The following is a 22299-nucleotide window of genomic DNA, read 5'->3' on the forward strand; positions in this document are numbered from 1 at the left end:
ATAAAGTATGTGTCACTAATTTTCAGTCTTATAAAGAACTTCTATTGAAAATCTGTGGTTACCATAATTCAGCAGTGAACTTTTGAATTTTTTTTTCCCCTCAGATCAGAAGTAAGCCAAGGTTGGTCTACTTTCAACGTTCTGTTCAGTATTGGGTTGGCAGTTCTAGTCAGTATAATAAGAAAAAAGAAACAAAAGACATAACGTTTTCCTGGAAAAAATTTTAAATTTTACAAAGAGAGAAGTGCAATTTTCTATCTTTTCAGGTGAGATGGTAAATAACCAGACAAACATAGCATAGAAAATCTTAAGTTTTCAAAACAACTATGAATACCGACCAGTGAATTTGGCAAGTTAGAGGTAACAGTATTTTTATATGTATTTTTATATTTTTGCATTTTGTATTTTTATAACGTAGCATCAAGTAGTTAAAACCAAACTTTAGAAAATTATTTTATTTTTAATATTAGATATTTAGAAATAAACTGAACAAAAGATTAAGTCCTTTTTGCTGAAACAGTAAAACATTGGTAAAAGGAAGAAAGGAAAATCTGAACTCTATCCATCAATTGTAACACGATTGACTCTTAAGATGTCATTCTCTGCCAAATTTTTGCTTGATTTGATGGCTTTTTTGTTTGATTTGGGGCCGTACCAGGTAGTTCTCAGGAAACCATGTGAGGCACTGGGGATCAAACCCAGGTAAGATGCATGCAGGGCAAGTGCTCTACTTGCAGTACTCTCTCTTTGGCTCTAACTTCCCACCCCCTACACAAACTGACTTATTGGAAAGAACATAGTTGGAGGAATAAGTCAAAATCAAGTAGTATTTGATTTCAAGAATTATTGCAAAGGTTCAGTAATTGGGACAGTATGGAACTGGTATAAAACAGACATCAGTGCAAATTATTTCAGATTTCTAATCTGAATGTTCCATGTTCTAATCAGTGGAGTCTTAACAAGTATGCTTTGTAATTCAATGCAGAATGGAAATTGATGGGGCTTTGAGGAAGGTAGGGTTTTTTGCCATACCTGGTGGTTCTCATGGTCCAATTTTCTTAAAACTCTAACTATAGAAGTTAAAATTCTAAAGCTTTCAAGCCAATGATTTGACTCAGTGGTAGAACACTTATTTATTTAGTTATTTATTTTTTTAATGTGTGATGCCCTGACTTTGATTCCTGGCACAGTGGAAAAAAAAATCAACTAAAAAGCTCCAATAAAAAAATAAAAGCCATATGAACAAATCATAGGTAAGCCAAATATTTCTTATAACACAAAAAGGGGGGTTGGAGCAATAGCATAGCGGGTAGGGCGTTTGTCTTGCACAAAGCCGACCCAGGTTCGATTCCTAGCATCCCATATGGTCCCCTGAGCACCGCCAGGAGTAATTCCTGAGTGCAGAGCCAGGAGTAACCCCTGTGCATAGCTGGGTGTGATCCAAAAAGAAAAAAAAAAACACACAAAAAGCACCAATAATAAGTGTAAAAATTGAGGATAACCATCAAGTTTAAAATTTCTGCTGATTAAATAAAGCAGAATGTGGACTGGGAAAAATATTTTTAATCACCTTCACATTTTAACATTTAACTTTTAAGCTAAGGCCCCAAATCACACAGCCATTACATTTTAGAACCGAAACTAGTATGTAGATCACTTGATTCTAGTTCTAGCCTTTATCCCATGTTGAATGAAAGGAAGTGTTCTAGAGTTTATTATGTTGACAGTCCTGGACATATTATAGCAAAGATGAGTTTATACGTAATATATCAAATGAATGTGCCTACACATGTCCGTGATTTTGAAAATCAATATTTATTTATGAGAGAGGCAGTATTACAGTATGCTTGAAATCATAGACTTTGTAGCTAGACTCCCTAGTATGAATCTCAGAGTTACTATGCATCTTTGTAATCCCACTTAATCTCTCTGTTCTCTACTCTTTTGTTTTTTCCTTCTCTTTTTCAAAGGGGGTGTGGCACATGGACCACACCTGGCAGTGTTTAGGCACTACTCCTAACTCTGTGTTCAGGGGACCATATGCAGGCCAGTGGAGTCAAGCACCTTAACCACTGTACTCTCTTCACCCCCTCTTCTTTGTTTTTTGAGATTAGCGGGAGCTAACAATAGAATTTACATTGAGGTTTAAATGAGTTCATGTAAGTAAAGTGATGAGTCAGTGTTGATACATAGGAAATATTAAAATAATAAATAATAATGTAAAAGTAAAGATGTACTCAATTTACAACATCCCAGACTCAATTGTTACCACTTTCATTGATTGCAAAGAAATTATAATAATGATCTGATTGATGTCATCTGGCTCCCCTTTCTTTCAGCCCTGCATTCCTTTCTCTAGGTCCTGCACAGGCCCTCTGCTCTCATGCTTCATTGTCCATTGTCTGCTCGCTCCTGGAAAGCATGCTCATGCTCTCATTTATTTTCTTCTTTATCTCCAGACTCACTAGTGAGACTTTCTGTATGGTCTTCTTATTGCGTCTCAGCTATATTCCACAGTTACTTTCTGCGTGGTTTGTTAATAAGTGTTCAGGGCTGGCGAAAATATTACTCTGATGCAGGTTAGTATATGGCATCAGTCATCTGCAGGCTGAAGTCCTTTTATATGCAAAAATATTCTTGTCTCTTGAGGGTCATATGCAGTTGATAAGCAATTTTATATAGAAAACCTTGAATTAATTTCTGTGGGAGTTTTAGTAATGAAAATAGTCTATGGTGTGGAGGGAGTTCCATCTCCAGGCCCAAAATATAAACTGGGGCCTGGCTCTGATCTCGCCAGGGTTTTAAGTAGATCTAAAAGGAATTTGTTACAGAAACAGGCATGGGATGATGAATACTCCACTTACACTATTATTAACTACCTTCTAGGCATTTATTTAATGCCATTACAGGGACTCCCTTATCTTTTTTTTTCCTTCTGTTCATAGGCATTAAGCTATGAAGTAGAGTCACAGATTTAAGGATATCAGTTGACTCTTAAAGCAAAGAGAAAAACTAGAATGGAGAGGGGAGGCATTATTCAGCATTCAGAAGATGAAATTCTGAGCTGCAATGGATAGAGTTGCAAAACAAAGTTAGGAACATGGGAATTTGGGTAGGTGAATGCTAGTAATCTGAGACAGTCAATGGGCTTTTAGTGAGTGCATGCTGAGATAGAGCTTCATTCCCTAGGACATGGCGAAGGCACCTCCCAGGGAAAGCTTCGGCTGCCCAAACAGACCCAGAGGGACATAGGTTCTACTAGATGTGTTCAGAAAGTTCATCTTAAGCTTATGCAGCTCAGTGGTAAAACACATGTGTTGCATGTGAGACTCTTGTGTTCAACCCCCATCACCTTCCTCTTAAGAGTTCAGAGCACTGTATCAGTTGACTCTTAAAGCAAAGAGAAAAACTAGTTTTGCAAACCCTAAAAGGAGAGAGAGAGAGACAGAGACAGAGACAGAGACAGAGAGATAGAGAGACAGAGACAGAGAATAGGAAAATACTTGCTATAGAGATGGGGGTGCAGGGCACACGGGAGGAAACTGGGGGCATTCGTGGTGGGAAATGTACACTTGTGGAGGGATGGGTGTTGGAATATTGTATTACTGAAACCCAATCCTGAACAGCTTTGTAACTGTGCATCTCACAGTGATTAAAAAAAAAAGAGTTCTGAGTTGACTGAACTCAAGATACTAACATATTTGACTGAGAGTCAATAATAAAATCAAATTAGTAATTTGAAATTGTTTTCAATTTTTAGGTAAGCTCTGTGGAAAACACACATGAGCTCAGGAGTGTGGCTTCAGAACATAAGAAGTTAGTGAACTGATTTGCTCTGCATGTGTTCTCTACCTTCTGCTGGCAATCTGATTTATCCACCTTTATATGGGAGCCCATTATGGTTAGAAACACACAGAGAGCGTGTTAAATTAGTTAATACTTTGACTGAAGTTGTCTCCCATCCTCCCGGCAGGAAGGACCTTTCACTTTATTTCTACTCTATTTCTGCTCTTGCTAATATAGGTCAATCATTTCCAAACACATCACAATTTCCCTGGTGTTAGCCTGTTCTTGGGGGTGTTTTGTCAAAGGTAGGATGCCCATTTTGCAGACCTAAGAGAATTACTTCATGGAGGGCCAATTGGAGAAAACAGCCATAACTTTCCAGATGATAATAAGGTGATCATTATTTTACTTCCTCTAGGCTCTCTGACCCCGGAAGTTCTCTTTGAAAGCCAGTAAGCCATCACACTTTGTGGGAGATGCTTGCATTGGAATTCAGCAGGAAAACCAAACTGGCATGTGCTGTCATGCCTGTGTGTGTTAGCTGTTCCATTACCTGTCTCTGTCCTAGATAAATTCCACATTCCAACCGAACAAAGTGCTACTGTTCCTCAGACATGCTGCCCCATGGTGCCTCTCCACTGAAGCTCTGGCTTCCAGGCCCTCTGCATGGACTCCCAAGCTCCCTCGGCTCTGGATTGAAATCTAATTCATTCTTGGTAGTCCAGTTGAAGATACCTTTATCCTCCAGTTTCACCTATTTCCTCCTGGAACATTTGCAGCACTTTGTACTTCTGATGGTGGTTGGGTTACATCTTGCTATTATTTGCACTTTTGCTTGATTTTGTAAGCTCTTGAAGGTAGGGGTTGGCTTATTTTATATGTTATGCAGTGTCTGCCTCATTCTTATTTTTATTCACATCAACATATGTCAAGTAAAGATGCTGAGAATAATGGAAGAATGTTAAGGAGAAGCATCCTTATGGTTGATTTCAAAACCCAGAATAAGCCATATGAGAAATTTAACATCAGAATTCATAGCTGGGCTAGGGAGAAAAGTCAAAGGACTGTAGTGCAGACTTTGTATGTGGGAGCTCTGGAGTAGCCCCCCCAAACAAAAACAATAAAAGTTCTTTAGGGACCCTGCACCAGCAGAATAAAAATCTCACTGAATATAATGGAATTAAGTGAATTCAATCCAGAAAATGCAAATTAGTGTAAAATGTCGCTTCTTGAGGTCGTTCTATACAGGGAAAATAGACTGAAGAGAGTCCTAGAGCCAAGGAAATTTGGTTTTGTTGGAAAATGATTAATTTTATACTTTAAGGACTAGATGAGATTATAAATCTTGGAATATAATTTGATAGTGTTTGGTTTCCTGTGGGAAGAATAAGCCTCTGTTTAAACTGCTATTGTTTTTAGTGTCTCATTAAAACCCAGTTTGTTAGAAAAGAAAAACTGAAATCAGGGAACTGGAAGCCTTGGTGTGATTAATTGAAAGCAGGTCTAATGGGAATAAGGATAAAAGGTTACAGTGAAGGTTGTTTCTCAGTTTGAGATGGGTAAATAATGAAAGGACCCAAGGCAGTGGTTTTCAACCTTATGACAACTGCACCAGTGAAAATAGGAGGGCTCTTTCCCAGACCGCTAAGCAGAACTTTTTGAACAGAAAATTATTAATAATAGTATTTTAATGCATTTTTAAACCTAATGATGAAATGTATATGATTATTTAAATTTAGGCTGGAGCGATAGCACAGCAGGTAGGGTGTTTGCCTTGCACACGACTGCCCCAGGTTCTATTCCTCCGTCCCTCTCGGAGAGCCCGGCAAGCTACCGAGAGTATCCTGCCCACATGGCAGAGCCTGGCAAGCTCCCTGTGATGTATTTGATATGACAAACACAGTAACAATAAATTTCACAATGGAGATGCTACTGGTGCCTGCTCAAGCAAATCGATGAACAGTGGGAGGACATTCAAAATAGAACCCAAGGAGTACACTGAAGTGTTAATATTGAGAGCAATATTTAATCATCATGTCATACTAATGTGAGATCTGTTGCTGGTTCATTGTTGAAACCCTCATACCCTGGGTTTTTAAAAATTATTATACAAATTCTTACTTCCATTCTGGTTTTCCACCCTGCTTTTTCTATGCCCCATTTTCCCTATTTTTTACTTTTTATTTTATAATTTGTTTAGATCTTTCTGAGCTGTGCTAAATGATTTTATAGGACCATCTAATACAGTACTATTGTGTATCTCAGATTAAGTCCTTACAATTCCAGGGATTCACAGAGAAATCCCTGCAGCCCATGAAGTCAAAACTCAAAGAAACCCAGTCTGTCCAGTTGCAGGATTTGTCCTTGGTCACCTTTCTCTGCATATAACTACCATTTCCTTGAATACCTCCACTCTAGGAGCCTTAACCAACACTTCTTTATAATGTGGAGATTTCTCCATATGTAGGAATATAACTTCCATCCTCCCCAGCAATACCACTTCTTGACTTCTATCCCCAAAACATTATTTTGAAAGAATACATGTGCACCTATGTTCATTGCAGTACAAGCTTAGTACAATAACCAAAATAGAGAAACAACCTAAATGCCTAACTACAGGTGAATGGATCAGGAAGTTGTGGTGTATAAACACAGTGGAGCTCTAAGGACAAAGTCATGCAATTTGCTGCAACTTTGAAGGAAATAGAGAAAACCATGCTGAGTTAAGTCAGTCAGAAGGAAGAGATAGATAATGATCTTTCTCACCTGTGGGATATAAAAACACACAGCAAGGTAACAGCAAAGGGTCAAAGACAACACAACAGGAGAACTGATCCATATAACTGAGTTGGAGAGAGAGGATTGAAAGGGAGGGGTGTTGGGTCTTTGGGGGAAGGGAGATAGGTACACTGGCAAGGGGCGTGGTATTAGAATTATGTGCATAGGAAACCATCATTAACAGTATTGTTGAATCACAGAACTTCAACAAATAAATTAGTTTAAAAAAAAAAAAAACTCGCCCTTCAAACATTTAGTTTTAACAGTGTATGAGCACCTCTTAGACCAGTGATTTTTCAAACACCCTGTCTGTAGCTTGTCCATAGAAATTCCCTGCCCACCTGCAAAATATATTATTGTCACTTAACCAGTAAGCCCTGCCAGTGAGAAAAACCAGAAAATAAAGGCTATCACCACAGTGCTGTGGCTCTGAACAGCGCTGGGGCACAAACTTAGGTCTAAACTTTCCAGCCATCAATTTGAAAAAGAAAGTATCGTGGTAAATTGTTATAATAGTCATCAGAACTGAAGGGTAAAAGTGGTCATTTGGTGAAAATTAGAGATACTTTCATTAAGACCATTATAACTTTTTATTTAGTTAAAGAAGAGTATCAGCATTTTAATTTTTTTATTTTAAATAGGAAGATCATAAAGATGACTTTGAGGAGAATCATAATTGTGAAGTTTACATCATAACCAGATTGGTATAAAGGAGAATATATTAAGCCAGGTGATTCTCTTGGGCTGAATAGGAAAACATACTCAATTCTCTGAATATCTTTAGAGTGATGGAAGCCTTTGCGTAGACATAAGTAAAATAACCAGAAGACTCAAAGAAAAGACATGTTAGGGAAATTCATAAGAAATAGAACTTTTAGGCTATTTCTTGCAATTTAAATTGTAAGGCAATTTAAAAATAGCCTAATGGTGTTATTTTTCACTCTCTCCTTAAAAGGCAAATTCCTTCAAGTCTTAAGGTGCCATGCTTCCTATTATCCTTGCTTGTGTGTGTTAAGGGTCTGGTGCTCTTTATGTTTCTAATCAGTCTTACAGATGACACATATGCCTTTGTCATTAGTCACTTGCCTAAGTATGCTGACAGAAACCAGAAAGAGTAAAATCATTCATTTAGCTCAAGAATCCAGGTATTCAAGACACTGTGTAATTGGCATCTACAAGATGTTAAAGGACTTTTCAGACTGTTTTAAAATTAAATTTGCCTGAATTCTTCTAAATGATTTTGCAGATTTCCATAATAAATGTGGCAAACATTTCTCTTATAGGATGTAAATAATCAAACTCCATTGCGCTGTAGAGTAATATTATAAAGCACTTAGCTAATCAGATTGTGAGAGTCGCTCAAAATTCCTAACCATGTAATTTTTGCATAGAGAGAAGGTGCCTCATGCTGTGCAATTAACTGGTTTTATTAGCTATAAATTGGGCTGTTGTTGGCTGGTCTGATGGCCTAGTGCCTGTGGGGAATTAGATCTTGGTTCCAGACTCGATCCTCAATTGTGGAGAGTCAAGAAGGCCTAAACTCTTTCAATAGGGACAAATGGTCAAGAGAGTGAAGTTGTCCTCATGCATCAATAACTAAGAGAAACAGAGGCTTCTCAGCCTCATCATTGCATTCAGAATTTGAACTGGTTTTATAAAGTGAAGTCTGGTGGTTTAGTGATTCTCAGTAGAGCTCTAGCATCAGTTTTCCCTGTTTTCTAAACCTGGCCCTGCTGGTGAGTGATTCTGGGGGGTTGGCTGTGCAATTTGTCTGTACTAGAGATAATAGGACAAAGTGCTTGGCTTACTGGAAGTACCTGAGAATTCTATGAGTGTAGGAGAACCTCTACTATGCTTGAGGCAGTCCCAAGTTTGATTCCAGAGCTTAGTAGAGTGTCACTGCTGAGCACAGAGCTGGGATGAGTCTCTGAGTCTCCCCGAATGTGATCCTCAGAACAAAAACAAGTGTAACACACCATCACAAGCATTCAACTCAATATTAGTAGTTATTACAGAGAAACTTGCAAACTGGAATCACTTTGAGAAATAGTAGCTTTCATCAGATATGTCTATGTTTATTGGGTTTAAATTAGAAGATGGGTGACAGATAGATGAAGATATAGACATCTGGGTCAGAGTGATAGTACTGTGGGTAGGGTGTTTGCCTTGCACGTGGTTGACCCAGGTTCGATCCCCGGCATACCATATGGCCCCCTGAGCAACTCCAGAAGTAATCCTGAGCATCGCTGGGTATGATCCCCCCAAAAAACACCAAAAATGAGACAAAAACAAAAGATATAGACATCTATATCTTGGATAGAAGAATAGATTTGAATTTCATTACTGGACTCTTGGAAAATGAGCTTGACCTGCCTTATGAGCTGGGGGCAGAGGGAGAGGAGAAGGCACCTGGAATAGAGAAGAGATCACTAAGAAAATGATGGTTGGAGGGATCGGTCGGGACAGGAGATGTGTGCTGAAAGTAGATAAAGGACCAAACATGATAACCTATCAGTATCTGTATTGGAATCCATAATGCCCAAAAGTAGAGAGAATGGGGGAAATTGCCATGGAGGCAGGGGGACGGAGGAGAAGGAGGAAAAAGGGAGGTATAGTAGGAAGATTGGTGGTGGGGAATGTGCACTGGTGGAGGGATGTGTGTTTGATCATTGTATGAATGAACTTAAACATGAAAGCTTGTAACTGTATCTCATGGTGATTCAATAAAATAAAAAAAAGAAAAAAAGAAAATGAGCTTGAACAAAGATCCAGTTTTCTTCATCCTTAAATACAACAGAATATCTAACTTGTTCATGAGGGTCAAGCAAGATCAATGCTTTGGAAATGTTAAAGTGGTCTATTGAGGTGAAGATATTAATAAACATGGAACACTTAATATCCTAAGCACATGGAACTCAGTCAAGCATGCCAAATATGAAAGTAAAATTGCTGCTTGGAGAGACCAGAATTTGCCCACTAGCTTGATTTGCCTGGCAATGATCACTTGATTATAAAGGAAGGGGAAACTGGAGAGAAAAGGATTATCATTCACTGTGTTCCAGGCATGTGCTATGTGCTGGGCACTAGATAGGATTACTCTCCCCATTTCACTGATGAGGCAACCAACTCCTAGAGATTCAATAACTTCCTCTAAGTTTGTTATTGATGCACAGTTTGTCAAACAACATTGGCATACTTACTCTACTGATAAAGTGTTAATTCGTTTTTCCATTAGAAATGCATAGACATTTTCAGCTTATAGGAATATGGCAGATAATTTTGTCTAGCAAAATCATTGTTCAGTAAAAAAATGACAGTAATGTGGTCACTTTAGAGCCCTCCATTTTGTAAACAGAATTTAAGTTTCCATCAACCTGTTGATAATTAAATATCTTATTTAATTATTCTTGCTTTCAGGTTTTTAAAAGACAGATCTTCATTGGTTCAAATTTTAAGCTTGATACAAGGGCTTTACTTGGAGAGAGTGTCTCTGTAATTTTAGCAGGAAGTGGTCTCTGACCAAATTCTTGCTTGGGTGGGATGCTTTTGTTACCCAGACTCATTTCAGGCAGTTTACAATATAACCAGCTCATTTGGGTTTTTTTTCCATATTTTATTTTATTTTATTTTTGTTATTATTTTTATTAGTGAAACACCATGAGGTACAGTTGTAGACTTACAATTTTTTTGTGCTTGGGTTTCAGTTATACAATGATTGAGTACCCATCCCTCCACCAGTGCCCATTTTCTATTTCCAGTGCTCCCAGTATCCCTACCACCACCCCAACCCCCCCATCCCACCCCACCCCTGTGGCAGGGCGTTCCCTTTTGTTCTCTCTCTCATTTTGGGTGCTGTGGTTTGCAAAAGAGGCATTGAGTGGCCGTCATGTCTGGTCTATAGTCTACTTTCTGCATGCATCTCTCATCCTGGAAGGATCCTCCCAACACCCTTTATTTGGTGCTCCCTTCTCTATCTGAGCTGCCTTTTCCCCTAGCATGTGTGGCTGGCCTCCAAGCCATGGAGTGAACCTCCTGGTACTTATCTCGGCTATTCTTGGGTGTTAGTCTCCTATTTTGTTACTTTATATTCCCCAGATGAATGCAATCTTTCTATGTCTGTCCTTCTCTTTCTGACTCATTTCACTTAGCATGATACTTTTGATGTAGTGCCACTTGCATGTTAATTTCATGACTATATCTTTTCTAACAGCTGCATAGTACTCCACTGTGTAGATGTACCAAAGTTTCTTTAACCAGTCATCTGTTCTCGGGCATTTGGATTTTTTACAGATTTTGGTTGTTGTGAATAGTGCAGCAATGAACATAGAAGTCATTTCGACTGTACTTTTTTGCCTCTCTGGGAGCTTAATTTCTAATTTTTTGAGAGTCGTCCATACTGTTTTCCAAGGGACTGAACCAGTCGGCATTCCCACCAGCCGTGATGGGAGTCCCTTTCTCGCCACCTCCATGCCAACACCGGTTACTTTTGTTCTTTTGGATGTGGGCCAGTCTCTGTGGTATGAGATGATATCTCATTGTTGTTTTGATCTGCATCTCCCTGATGATTAGTGATGTAGAGTATTTTCTCTTGTGTCTTTTAGCCATACGGATTTCTTCTTTGGAAAAGTTTCTGCTCATTTCATCACCCCATTTTTTGATGGGATTAGATGTTTTCTTCTTGTGGAGTTCAACCAATGCTTTGTATATCCTTGATATCAACCCCTTATCAGATGGGTATTGGGTAAATATCTTTTCCCATTCTGTAGATTGCCTTTGTATTCTGGTCACTGTATCTTTTGAGGTGCAGAAGGTTCTTAATTTAAGATAGTCCCATTTGTTTATCTCTGTTTCCACTTGGTTGGTCATTGTAGTGTCGTCTTTGAAGATACCGTTATCCTCAATATCGTGGAGGGTTTTACCAACCTTGTCCTCAATGTACCTTATGGATTTTGGCTTGATGTTGAGATATTTAATCCATTTTGATCTGACTTTTGTGCATGGTGTTAAGTCAAGGTCTAAGCCCATTTTTTTGCATGCGATTGTCCAGTTATGCCAGCACCATTTGTTGAAGAGGCTTTCCTTGCTCCACTTCACATTTCTTGCTCCCTTATTAAAGATTAGGTGTTCATACATTTGGGGTTGTGTGTATGGATACTCCGCCCTGTTCCATTGGTCTGCGGCCCTGCCTTTGTTCCAGTACCATGCTGTTTTAATTATTACTGCTTTGTAGTAGAGTTTGAGGTTGGGGAGGGTGATGCCTCCCCATGTCTTTTTCCCAAGAATTGCTTTAGCTATTCATGGGCGTTTGTTGTTCCATATGAATTTCAGGAGTGCTTGATCTATTTCTTTGAAGAGTTTTTTCATCAGTATCCTTATAGGGATTGCATTGAATCTGTATAATGCTTTTGGGAATATTGTAGCCAGCTCATTTGTGTCTGCACAGTGACAGTCTCTTGTGAATGTGAAGATCCTTTGTCCTCTTGTGGGGATTTGAAGGTGTCTCTCAGATCCCCATTCCTTGGGCTTTGCTATTTTCTTTGTTCCATTTTAGTTTTGCCCTTCTATCCTTCCCAGTAAGTCTCTGTCTCTTTCTCTCGCTGGGGGGGGGGGGGGGGGGAAGGTGTCACTCCTGGTGACTCCTCAATCCTTGGGCTTTGCTATTTGTTTGTTCCATTTTAGTTTTGCCCTTCTATCCTTCCCAGAAAGTCTGCCCTCATGTGGGTCTGCACTTACCTAAAGAGCAGTCTGACCCCAGAGGGAAGCCCAGACACTCTCTGAGTTGCTGCACATGGCAGAAGTCGCTGAAGCCCTCCAGGAGCATCTCCAGGAATACCTTGGAGCCTGGGAGACTTCCCAGCACTGGAGATGTTTGTAATAAATCTTGCATGCTGTGCAGGGAGAGTGAGCAGAAGGAGTGGTTGTTTTTTTTTTTCCTTCTCCGTATGTCTAGACATTTTTTTTCCAAAGAAAATTCTTCATGACGTCAGACATCAAGAGGAACATAGGATAGATTCTATTCTGAATCAGAGCTCAGTGTATCCATTTGTCTTTATTTAACCTGAATACCTAAAGAGCAGTGTTAGAACCTGCACAGTTCTGCTACTCATCATGTGATCACATTGTTGAGTGGGTCTCATTAAGCCAGTAATGACTCAAGGAGCATGGCCCGTGTGTGACACTCTGGGGATTGAATACAGGCTTGAAAATTAGCCAAGTCAACATGCTTGACGATTATTATAATGCCACAATATTAGGAATTGAGGGGCTGGGTTTTATTTGGGGGGGGGGGAGGTTGTTTGTTTGTTTTGTCTTGCCATGTGTATAAGAACAAGATTTCATTTTCATAAAATGCTCCTGGTCATGACACTCTTGGGGTACAAATCCAGGGAATCAAATGGAATTTTCTTGGTTTTGACTCTGATTTGGGGGAATCTGGTGCATGTAAATCTTTTGATCACTGACATGAAGACTTCTGCCTGCCAATCTTTTTTTTTTTTAAATAATGAGCGCCTGACACAGAAGGAATGCAGTGGTCTGCTGATATCGTACCTGAAAGAGCTGGGTGTTTTGATCTATAAACACTGTTTTAAAGGGTTTTCAATAGGCAATATCCCCTGCGCCTTGCCCACTGCTGCTAAGTATGAGTGCTCTGGCTCTTTGTTGATAAAGGTAAGAGGTGCATTGTGCTAAGCAATGCTATTGACTTTCAGAACCCATCCTTCCCAGCATCTTCTCTATCAGAGGTCTCATTCAATTGCTGTGGAGGTTGTTGGCCCAAGCCTAGGGAGAAAGAAGGTCCTCATCACTTTGGGCTGCTGTAACCATATTGAAGATGGTTGGCTTACTCAGAACCAATGCTTTTGTCCTCACATTTGGGGAAGCTGTAAAGTCAAAGGTCAAATAGGATAGTGAGATCAGGCTTCTGGCTGTATCCTGACATGAGTAATAGACCAGGGCTGGGGGAGCTTTTATAAGAGCACTAATCCCATTCATGAGGACCCCACCCTTCGACCCTCATCATCTCCCACAGGCTTACTTTCAAACACCCTCACACTGGTTATGGTATTAGATTTCAAGGAAAGAACGGAGCTGGCCAGAACACACACATTCAGTCTGGAGCCTTTGAGCAGCTTGGAATGTAGCTCTGCTGCTGAATCGGGGCTCATCTGTCACTGGGTAAGGGAGAAAAGTCTGCATGGTAGGTCTGGAAAGCAGGGAGGTGATAAAAGATTGGCTTGCCTGTGGATTGGTTTTGGAAATACAGAATAAAAGCTAGAAAAGTAAAAGCTAGAAAATTGAAAGTGGCTGTTTTCAGAGTGTAAAGCCTCTGCATTGGGACTGGAGATATAGCATAGCAGGTAGTGTGCTTGCCTTGCACATGGCCTACCCGAGCTCAATCCCCCGAATCCTATATGATCCCCTGAGCACTGCCAGGAACCATTCTTAAGTGCAGAGCCAAGAGTAATCCCTGAGCATCACCAGGAGTGACACCTCCCCCCCCAGCGAGAGAAAGAGACAGAGACAGAGACAGAGACACAGAGAGAAAATGAAGGGAGGGAGGGAGGGAGGGAGGGAGGGAGGGAGGGAGGGAGGGAAGGAAGGAGGGTGGGAGGGAGGGAGGGAGGGAGGGAGGGATGGAGGGAGGGAAGGGAAGAAGGGAGGGAGGGAGGGAGGGATGGAGGGAGGGAAGGGAAGAAGGGAGAGAGGGAGGGAGGGAGGGAGGGAGGGAGGGAGGGAGGGAGGGAGGAAGAAAGAAGGAAGGGAGGGAAAGGAAGGAGCGAGCCTTTGCAGTGTGCGTCTTAAAAGCTGAAGCAAGGACATGACTGGAGTAGAATAAAGCAGGAGAGACTCCCATGGATCTGCTTGGTGTACGGTTTGGACTCCAGAGCCCACAGAGGAAAGTGGAGCCGTCCAAGTTTTCATTCTCAAAGTTTGACTCAGCATTGAGCTGGGGGACATAAATTCCGGATGTGGTTTCTACCGCGGTGACATAATTGATTGGCTGTCACTCTTACAAAATAATAGCCTTGGTAACCCTTCAGCATGTAAAAGAATAGAACGAATGCTGAGACAAATTCACACCCACTGGCATTAAACTCTTCCTTCACTGTGTTATTCAGAGTAAACATTTACTAACTGACTCTCTGTAGTAATTATTTAAACACACTAGATGCCACTATCATCAAATACTATTTGTTCATTCAGTTTTCGAATGTTGCTGAGTGCTTCCTGTGTCTAAACTCATCTGACCTTTCTCTGTCAGGTGATCTCCTTGCAGGCACTTTGAAGGTTAAGTAGAGTGGGCAGGGCTCAGCAAGCAGGTCAGTGAAGCAAATGTAAGACAGGAAGGACTGTCCTCTCCGTAACCAGATACTGACCCAGAAGCTCTGTCAGTTGAAATCAGTCTCAGATCCATGTTTCTCACACACACCCCTTTGGTTTCCTGAACCCTCGAAACCTGTGGCTGTTTTCAGAGCATCTACATGGATCAGGATATAACCCAAGTAGCAGAGCACATTTCTGGCACATTCAGGGTCCTGGTTCCATTCTTTGCACCACATTCTAGAGCAGCCTGAATGTGGCCCCCATTGCTCTGAATGTGAGCGTGGCCCCATCTGGGGGGAAAAAATATCCTAAAGGCATGCTATGGAACACCATGTTCCATCTCTGGAGAAGCTCTGAGTTTTTTTTTTTTTAAATAGGTCTGCCATAGTCCCAGGAAGGTAAAGAGTTTTACCTCTTCCTGATCCCATCATAAGATAAAGATTTCCATGCACGTGAATATTTTCATGTTTATATGTTCTAGTCATATATTTTACATATAATGTGTTCCTTTTCCTGGACATTAAGACTCATAGGAGATGGAGAGATAGTACAGCAAGTCAGGTGCTTGCCTTGCGCGTGGCCACCCCAGTTCGATTCCCAACATCCTATATGGTCCCCCCAGCATTACCAGGAGTGATTTCTGATACATATCAGGATAACCCGAGTATTGCCAAAATCCTAAAGATAGATAGATAGATAGATAGATAGATGATAGATAGATAGATAGATAGATAGATAGATAGATAGATAGGAGAGAGGGCCAGAGAGATGGTACAGCAGATAGAATGCTTGCCTTGCTCATGGTCAAACTGGGCTCCATCCCAAGTACCACAGAGGGTTCCACAATCCTCATTAGTAGTAATCCCTGACCACAGATCGAGGAGTAAACCCTGAAATTTGCCAGTTGTGGTCCCCAAACCAATATAAATAAATGATATAGACAGTTTAGAAAATTTCAGAACCATAGAAACATTTTAAAATCACGTTTCCATCGATTATCGGCCTTTTGGCTAAGATCAAGTGTAAAATCACGTTTCCATAGGGGTTCTGGCTCTTGTCTTGTATTCCACCAACCCTGGTTTGATCCACGATAACCACATGTGCTACCCTGAGCACTGCCACACAGCTGGATATGGCTCAAAACATGGGACTCTCCCTTGACTGATTGTGTGAGCTATGGCTTTGCCAGCAAGGAGTCATAGAGTCCTTAAACTGGCAAGAAAAGAATATGGGGATATCGGTTTATGTCACCAACAGCGGAGGACAAAGAGGTGCATCTGATTCTTGTAAACTAAAGTGTCCTGTGGATTTTGCCACACACACTGTCTTTGTTGTCAATGACCGGCCACAGGCACAAGGATGGGTCCTGTGAGGTACAGTCATGCCACTGGATTAATGTGATAGCTGGTGACCCCCAGAGATAAAGACTTGTTACTAGTAGAAGTACAGAGTTCACAGTGCCAGACACAGATGGTTTGACCATAGAAAGTTGAGTGCTGGCAATTTGTTATATTGTTTTTCTTGAAAGGAAGTAATCTCAATTTTAGTTTTTCTATATTTCTCACATTAAGACTTTTAGACCAGAATTCTTAAATATGTCTATTCCTGCAGATAAGCATCAGTCTGTGGACAGGTGATTGAAGACCACTGATAAAGATCATAGCAATGGAATATAGAAAATATAAAATAAGCTTTAAAATCTCCCAACCTTTAAAGATTCCTCTGCAGGTATCCAAAATTAAAAAAACAAAATAAATGTGGGATTAGGCTGAAAAAAAAATTCTGCATGAGGGGTAAGGGATAACTACAAAGATTAGTAAAGCATTTTTAATATTTATTTTAATAGGATTTAAGATCATATTAAACTTTTAAAAGCTACTTTAAGGAAGGTGAAATAAAACTTCTCTTAAGTTTCATCAAATTATGATACTTTGTCAGATTTAAATTAAGGTATTTGACTTCTCTTTTTCCAATGGGTTTAATCCATTTAGAGCCTGTTTGGGTCCAACATGCTGGTTGACTTATGGAAACATCTGAAACTATGCTAATGGCCCATCTTAGATCAATGCATAGAAGTGCCAGATTTAAAATAATAATAATAACAACAACACACTCCTCCTTCCCAACTTTGGTACCAAAGTAAGCCCCCATAATTTTTCTTATTATGAAACAAATCAAAAAGTGGGAAAGAAAGTGATCTTAGCTGGGGACAACTGGGGTCAGTCTCAGAGCTTACTCAAATATAATGTTTGCAGTGACTTGGGGACTCTGATCAGAATGTCACTCTTGGACATTCTGTCATGATTCCTGTGGTTTAGATGTGATCGCTTCTTGTCTGCGTTAGCACAGTGGGTAGGGCATTTGCCTTGCACGTGGCCAACCTGGGTTCAATTCCTCTGCCCCTCACGGAGAGCCCGGCAAGCTACCAAGAGTATCCTACTTGCCTGGCAGAGCCTGGCAAGCTCCCTATAACGCATTCAATATGCCAAAAACAGTAACAACAAGTCTCACATGGAGACATTACTGGTGCCCGCTCAAGCAAATCGATGAACAACGGGAGGACAGTGCTACAGTGTACGGTGCTATTCTATCTAAGCTTTATTTATTTCTTAAAAGCCTGTGTGAGACCTGGGTTTGATCCCCAGCACTATAGGATCAGAAAACAATAAATAGCCTTTATTGTGCTATAATTTAAAATTACATAAAACTTGCCATTTTAACCATATTTAAGTGCATAATTGTTTATGTTCACAGTGCTATATGTCACCACTATTTCCTTTTTTTATCATTCCAAAGGAAGATCTACACATTAAGCGATAATGCCTTATTTCTTCCTTCCCCAGCCACTAATAACTTCCCATATGCTTTCTATATCTCTGAATCTCCCAATTCAAGATATGTCATAAGAGTGAAATTGTGTGGTATTTTTTGTGTTTCCTTTATTTCACATAGCATGTTTTCAAGCTTCAACCTTCTTGTAAATAATGAGTGGAGATAACATTTTGTGTGAATTTTTTCATATTGTTTAGATAGATTCCCTAAAGTGGGATTGCTGGATTATATGGTAACTCTATCTTTAGCTTAGCTCTGGAGGATTTTCCAAAATGGTTGATCCAATTTACATTGCCATCATGAGATAGTACATGAGGATTTCTTTTCTTTACACCCTCTTCAACACTTGTTATTGCTTTGCATGTAAACCATTTTCACAGATGTGGTGATAATCTGCATCTCCCTGATGATAAGGAATTTTTTTCATATACCCATCAGCCATTTATATATCTTCTTGGAAGTGTTTTTGTTAATTTGATTTGTTACCTATTTTTAAAAATTGGTTATTTTTCTAGTTTGCTTTTTGCGTTGACTTATATACCTTGAGTATTAAGCCCCTCATCGGATGGATTGATTGCAAAATCTTATTCCATTTGGTAGATATGTTTTTGTTCTAATTATATAAAGTAAAAGGCCCTCCCGTTGTTCGTTGATTTGCTCGAGCGGGCCCAGTAACGTCTCCATTGGAGACTTTGTTGTTACTGTGTCTGGCATATCGAATACGTCACGGGGAGCTTGCCAGGCTCTGCCGTGCGGGCGAGATACTCTCGGTAGCTTGCCGGGCTCTCCGAGAGGGGTGGAGGAATCGAACTCACGTCGGCCATGTTGGCTGCGTGCAAGGCAAACGCCCTACCGCTGTGCTATTATATATATATGTATATATATATATATATAAATTGTACAAAAACTTTTCAGTTTAAGGTTGTAGCAAAGGTTTTATCATTATCTTGCTTTCTCTTGTTCTTGGGGGTATTTATTATTTCTTAATGAGAAATAGAGTTGCTATAATATTGCTCAGCTTATAGACTTTTTTCCTACTTGAAAAAGGAATTCTGTGAATAAGGTTTCTTGATAAAGATCCCTGCACATAGTAGGCATTTAGCAAGTAATAGAATAAATTTCATAGGTCTCTTCAACAATTATGTCAGTAAAAGTAAAACACTGCCAAATCAGACTTAATAAATGTCTCATCCAATCAACTTTCTTCGAGCAGTTGCATACTGACCCCATGCCAACCCTCTTGCCGTTCTGGTTTCTCCCTAGTTATACTACCTTCTAACTAAGTTTGAGGTTCTAAGTGAAATCTCAATTCTTATAGCTTAAAAGAAGTTTAAAACCAATAGCACTAATTCACAGTGTGCAGAACTCAAAGAGGAGTCTCATTTCTAGCTAAAATTTTCCATTCTCATTGTGGCTCATGATTGGGAACTGGAACTTAAAAACCTTATAGTTTTCTTTCTTTCTTCCTTTTTTTTTTTGTTCTTTACTGTTAATCTGTATCTTTCATTTGAAAGTAATAAGCATTTTAATATTTAACTTATGTTATACATTTGCTTACAATTTTCATTAGATGTATTTCATTTCTACACAAGTAATAGAATTTTAAGGCTAAAGAGGCAGTACAGGGGTTAAGTTTGCACATGACCAACCCGAGATTGTCCCCAGCACCAGACACACTTCCCTGAGCACCACCAGGGGTCATCTCTGAACATAGAGCCAGGAGTAAGAACTGAGCACAACTGGGTATGTCCCCAAAACAAATAAACAAAAATCAATAAGGTTTCAAATGAGTACGTGCGATCCAGTTATTCTAAAGAGCATCTTTATAGAGAGTTGCAGGTATAAAATGTGGTATTTGTTTTTTTACTATGTTATTCTTTCTATACATGGTTTTCTACAATTTAATTCAAAGTGTAAAGGTTTCCATATAAAATCATTACCGAAGGCCAAGAACCCACTTTTATATCTTCCATAGTACCTTTGCACACAGAAACACTAGTAAATTTTGAGTGATTAGATAAATATTATAAATGGGTCCGACCTGAAGCTATTCCATTAATTGTTATAAAAACTATTACTCAGTTTGATCACAACAACTTACCTAATTGATACAAGTTCCATATTTATCAACCTCCTAGGAAAGACCTCATTTATATTTGACTGTTGGCAAAGAGACTTTTACTGTAAATAAATATGTTTCCCCTCATTGTTCGTCCTCCTGCACTCTCTATCATGCCAACTTGCTAGTAAGTTCCTCTTTTATTGCCACTTCAAATCCATTTTCTCTTAAACTTTTCAGAAATCTTAGCTTCAGTAGAAGTTCTTTAACTTTGTAAAATGCTGCCTAAATCTAATTTTATTGGTATTACAAACTTGTTGAAGACATATGCCATGTATCTATGTATAAATTGTATGTAAAAGATCATTGAATAGGAAATCTGTTTTATTATAATTTGTATGACTGAAATTTCATGTGGTTTTGTATTTGATCTTTGCACAGGCAGAAATACTCAGTGTCCTCAGTCACAGAAACATCATTCAGTTTTATGGAGTAATCCTCGAACCTCCCAACTATGGAATCGTCACAGGTAGGAACTCATTATTTGACTTTTTTCTTTCCCCAATTACCTAGCTTTAGACTCCTTAATATGCTAAAATGCTTAATATTAGGTTTAGTCATGAATTGTGTGCTACTGTCAGATGTCACTTTTGTTGCTATAAAGCATTAATAAAACTGATTATATCAATATAATTAAGAATGGTGTTTCCACTTCTATCCATGTTTAATTGTGCTAATTATATCTGCGTAAATGCTATTTAAATGTACTCGCAGCTGCAATACCAATATTTAAAGGTGCCGTTTAACTAAAATTTCATTTAATTAGTTGGGATGAGCGATGTTTTTTGTAACTCTGTGACCTTTTGCAAATTAAGATTTCTTGAGATTCTCATGATATAATTCTTTGCAAGGCATTTTAATCCCATTAGAGCATTCTTTTTTTCAGGGTCTCTGACATGAGAACAATATTTTTTAGGTTTGGTCATCTGGGTTGGTAATGACCTTGATCTAAATTATCATTTAACTCAGAGCAGCAGTCTGAAATGCCCTTTTCAGAAAGGACCACATGAAAAAAATTTCCACTTAAAAACACAGAAAGACACATTTTTAATACTTTATACTCGTATTTGTATAATCAGATGAGCAACTTTTAGTTCCTAACAAGTATAGTCCTCAGTTTCACAGTAAATAACTTTGACCAAGTTATTTATATAGAAATCTTTAATGCAAACAAAAGAAACCCCAGATGTCAGGATTAGGTTTCTTTTACGGTAGAGTTAAAAATTTGGATTCTTTATGTAGAAAATAACTTAAAAGCCTTGATTAAAAATGGATTTGATTAGGCTTTTTATTTTGGTTTGTTTGGGAGCCACATGTGGCTGTGCTCAGGGCTTCCCCCTGGCTCTGTGCTCAGAAATCACTCCCAATGGGGCTCTGGGGTTGATAGGCAGCACTGGAGATTGAACCTAGGTTGGCTGCATGCAAAGCGAGTGGCTTACTCATACTTTCTTTCTTGCTCCTGAGTAGGTACATTTACTTATGAATTGCACTTGGCAATAATCTTAAGGATTAAGTAGAAGTGATTTTCTTTTTTAAAATGAGAACCTGTAATCTAACTTGGTGAACTTTCCCAAGCTCCTCCAGCTAGTAGTGATAAAAGGCAAAGCTGACTCTTCCACAGAAGCAACTCTCATATGCAAGCTAGGCTTGAGGGAGTTGTGAGCAGGTTGGTTTGTAAGCTCAGAGGGTTATGGATGCTGTTGTTTCCATCTCCTAGTGGTGGACACTTCACTCTGCTTCTGTTCAGGTAAATGGTTCTTTATCGAGGTTCTTGTGGAGGGTGTGTTTATCTCATTATCTATCTTTAGATCTATGCCTAAAATGGCATGTGTGGCAATTTTTATCTTAAGCCTGTACACTTCTTAGTAGGATGATTGCCTAAGAATGGGTTATACTCTTAAGGTGTGAGTCAATGCTATGCAGAATAGGAGATTTCACCCCTTGAAAGACACTGGAACCAGAGTATTGGTGGGTAGGGATGGGGATTGGTGGTAATCTTGGGTGCAATCTGTTCACTTAAAAAGATAGACTTTCAGGCTGGAGTGGTAGTATAATGAGTAGGGCACTTGCCTTGCATGTGGCTGACTTGGGTGATTCCTAAGTGCAGAGCCAAGAGTAAGCTTTGAGCACGCTAAGTGCCCCCTTGACATCCCTCCATCCCCCATAAAAGGTAGATTTCCAGGGTTGGGGCTGAGTAATTTTTTTCTGATATGGGGAAAATAGGCCCAGTAAGGTTGGAGGCCTCTGGTAGATCTACTCTAGACCGTGTTTAACCATTTAGGAGAGATTTCTATCTTACAGTTAAACCCTGTCACAGACCGCAGTTACCCACATTGCTTTTTCTTTTCTAATTTGTTGTATTTACTTTTTTTACCTTTGTCAGCCCAAATGTGGTTCTTACTTTGTGGCTTAAATTTTTCTTGTTTAGCATATGAAAGTGAAATGTTTCCGGACCAGAG

General features: G+C 39.4%; 1 protein-coding gene across 4 annotated transcripts in view; it reads left to right on the forward strand.

Moving 5' to 3' along the window:
- The window catches only part of MAP3K20 (mitogen-activated protein kinase kinase kinase 20), a 187925-nt gene that overhangs the window by 62597 nt on the left and 103029 nt on the right, over positions 1–22299 (forward strand). For all 4 annotated transcript variants that reach the window (XM_056110344.1, XM_056110347.1, XM_056110345.1 and 1 more), the window contains exon 3: positions 20222–20309. In XM_056110344.1, coding sequence (XP_055966319.1) covers positions 20222–20309 — 88 coding nt within the window. The remainder of the gene's footprint in view (positions 1–20221; positions 20310–22299) is intronic.

Source organism: Sorex fumeus, unplaced genomic scaffold (assembly GCF_029834395.1).
Source record: "Sorex fumeus unplaced genomic scaffold, SorFum_2.1 ptg000009l, whole genome shotgun sequence".
Lineage (NCBI taxonomy): Eukaryota > Metazoa > Chordata > Mammalia > Eulipotyphla > Soricidae > Sorex > Sorex fumeus.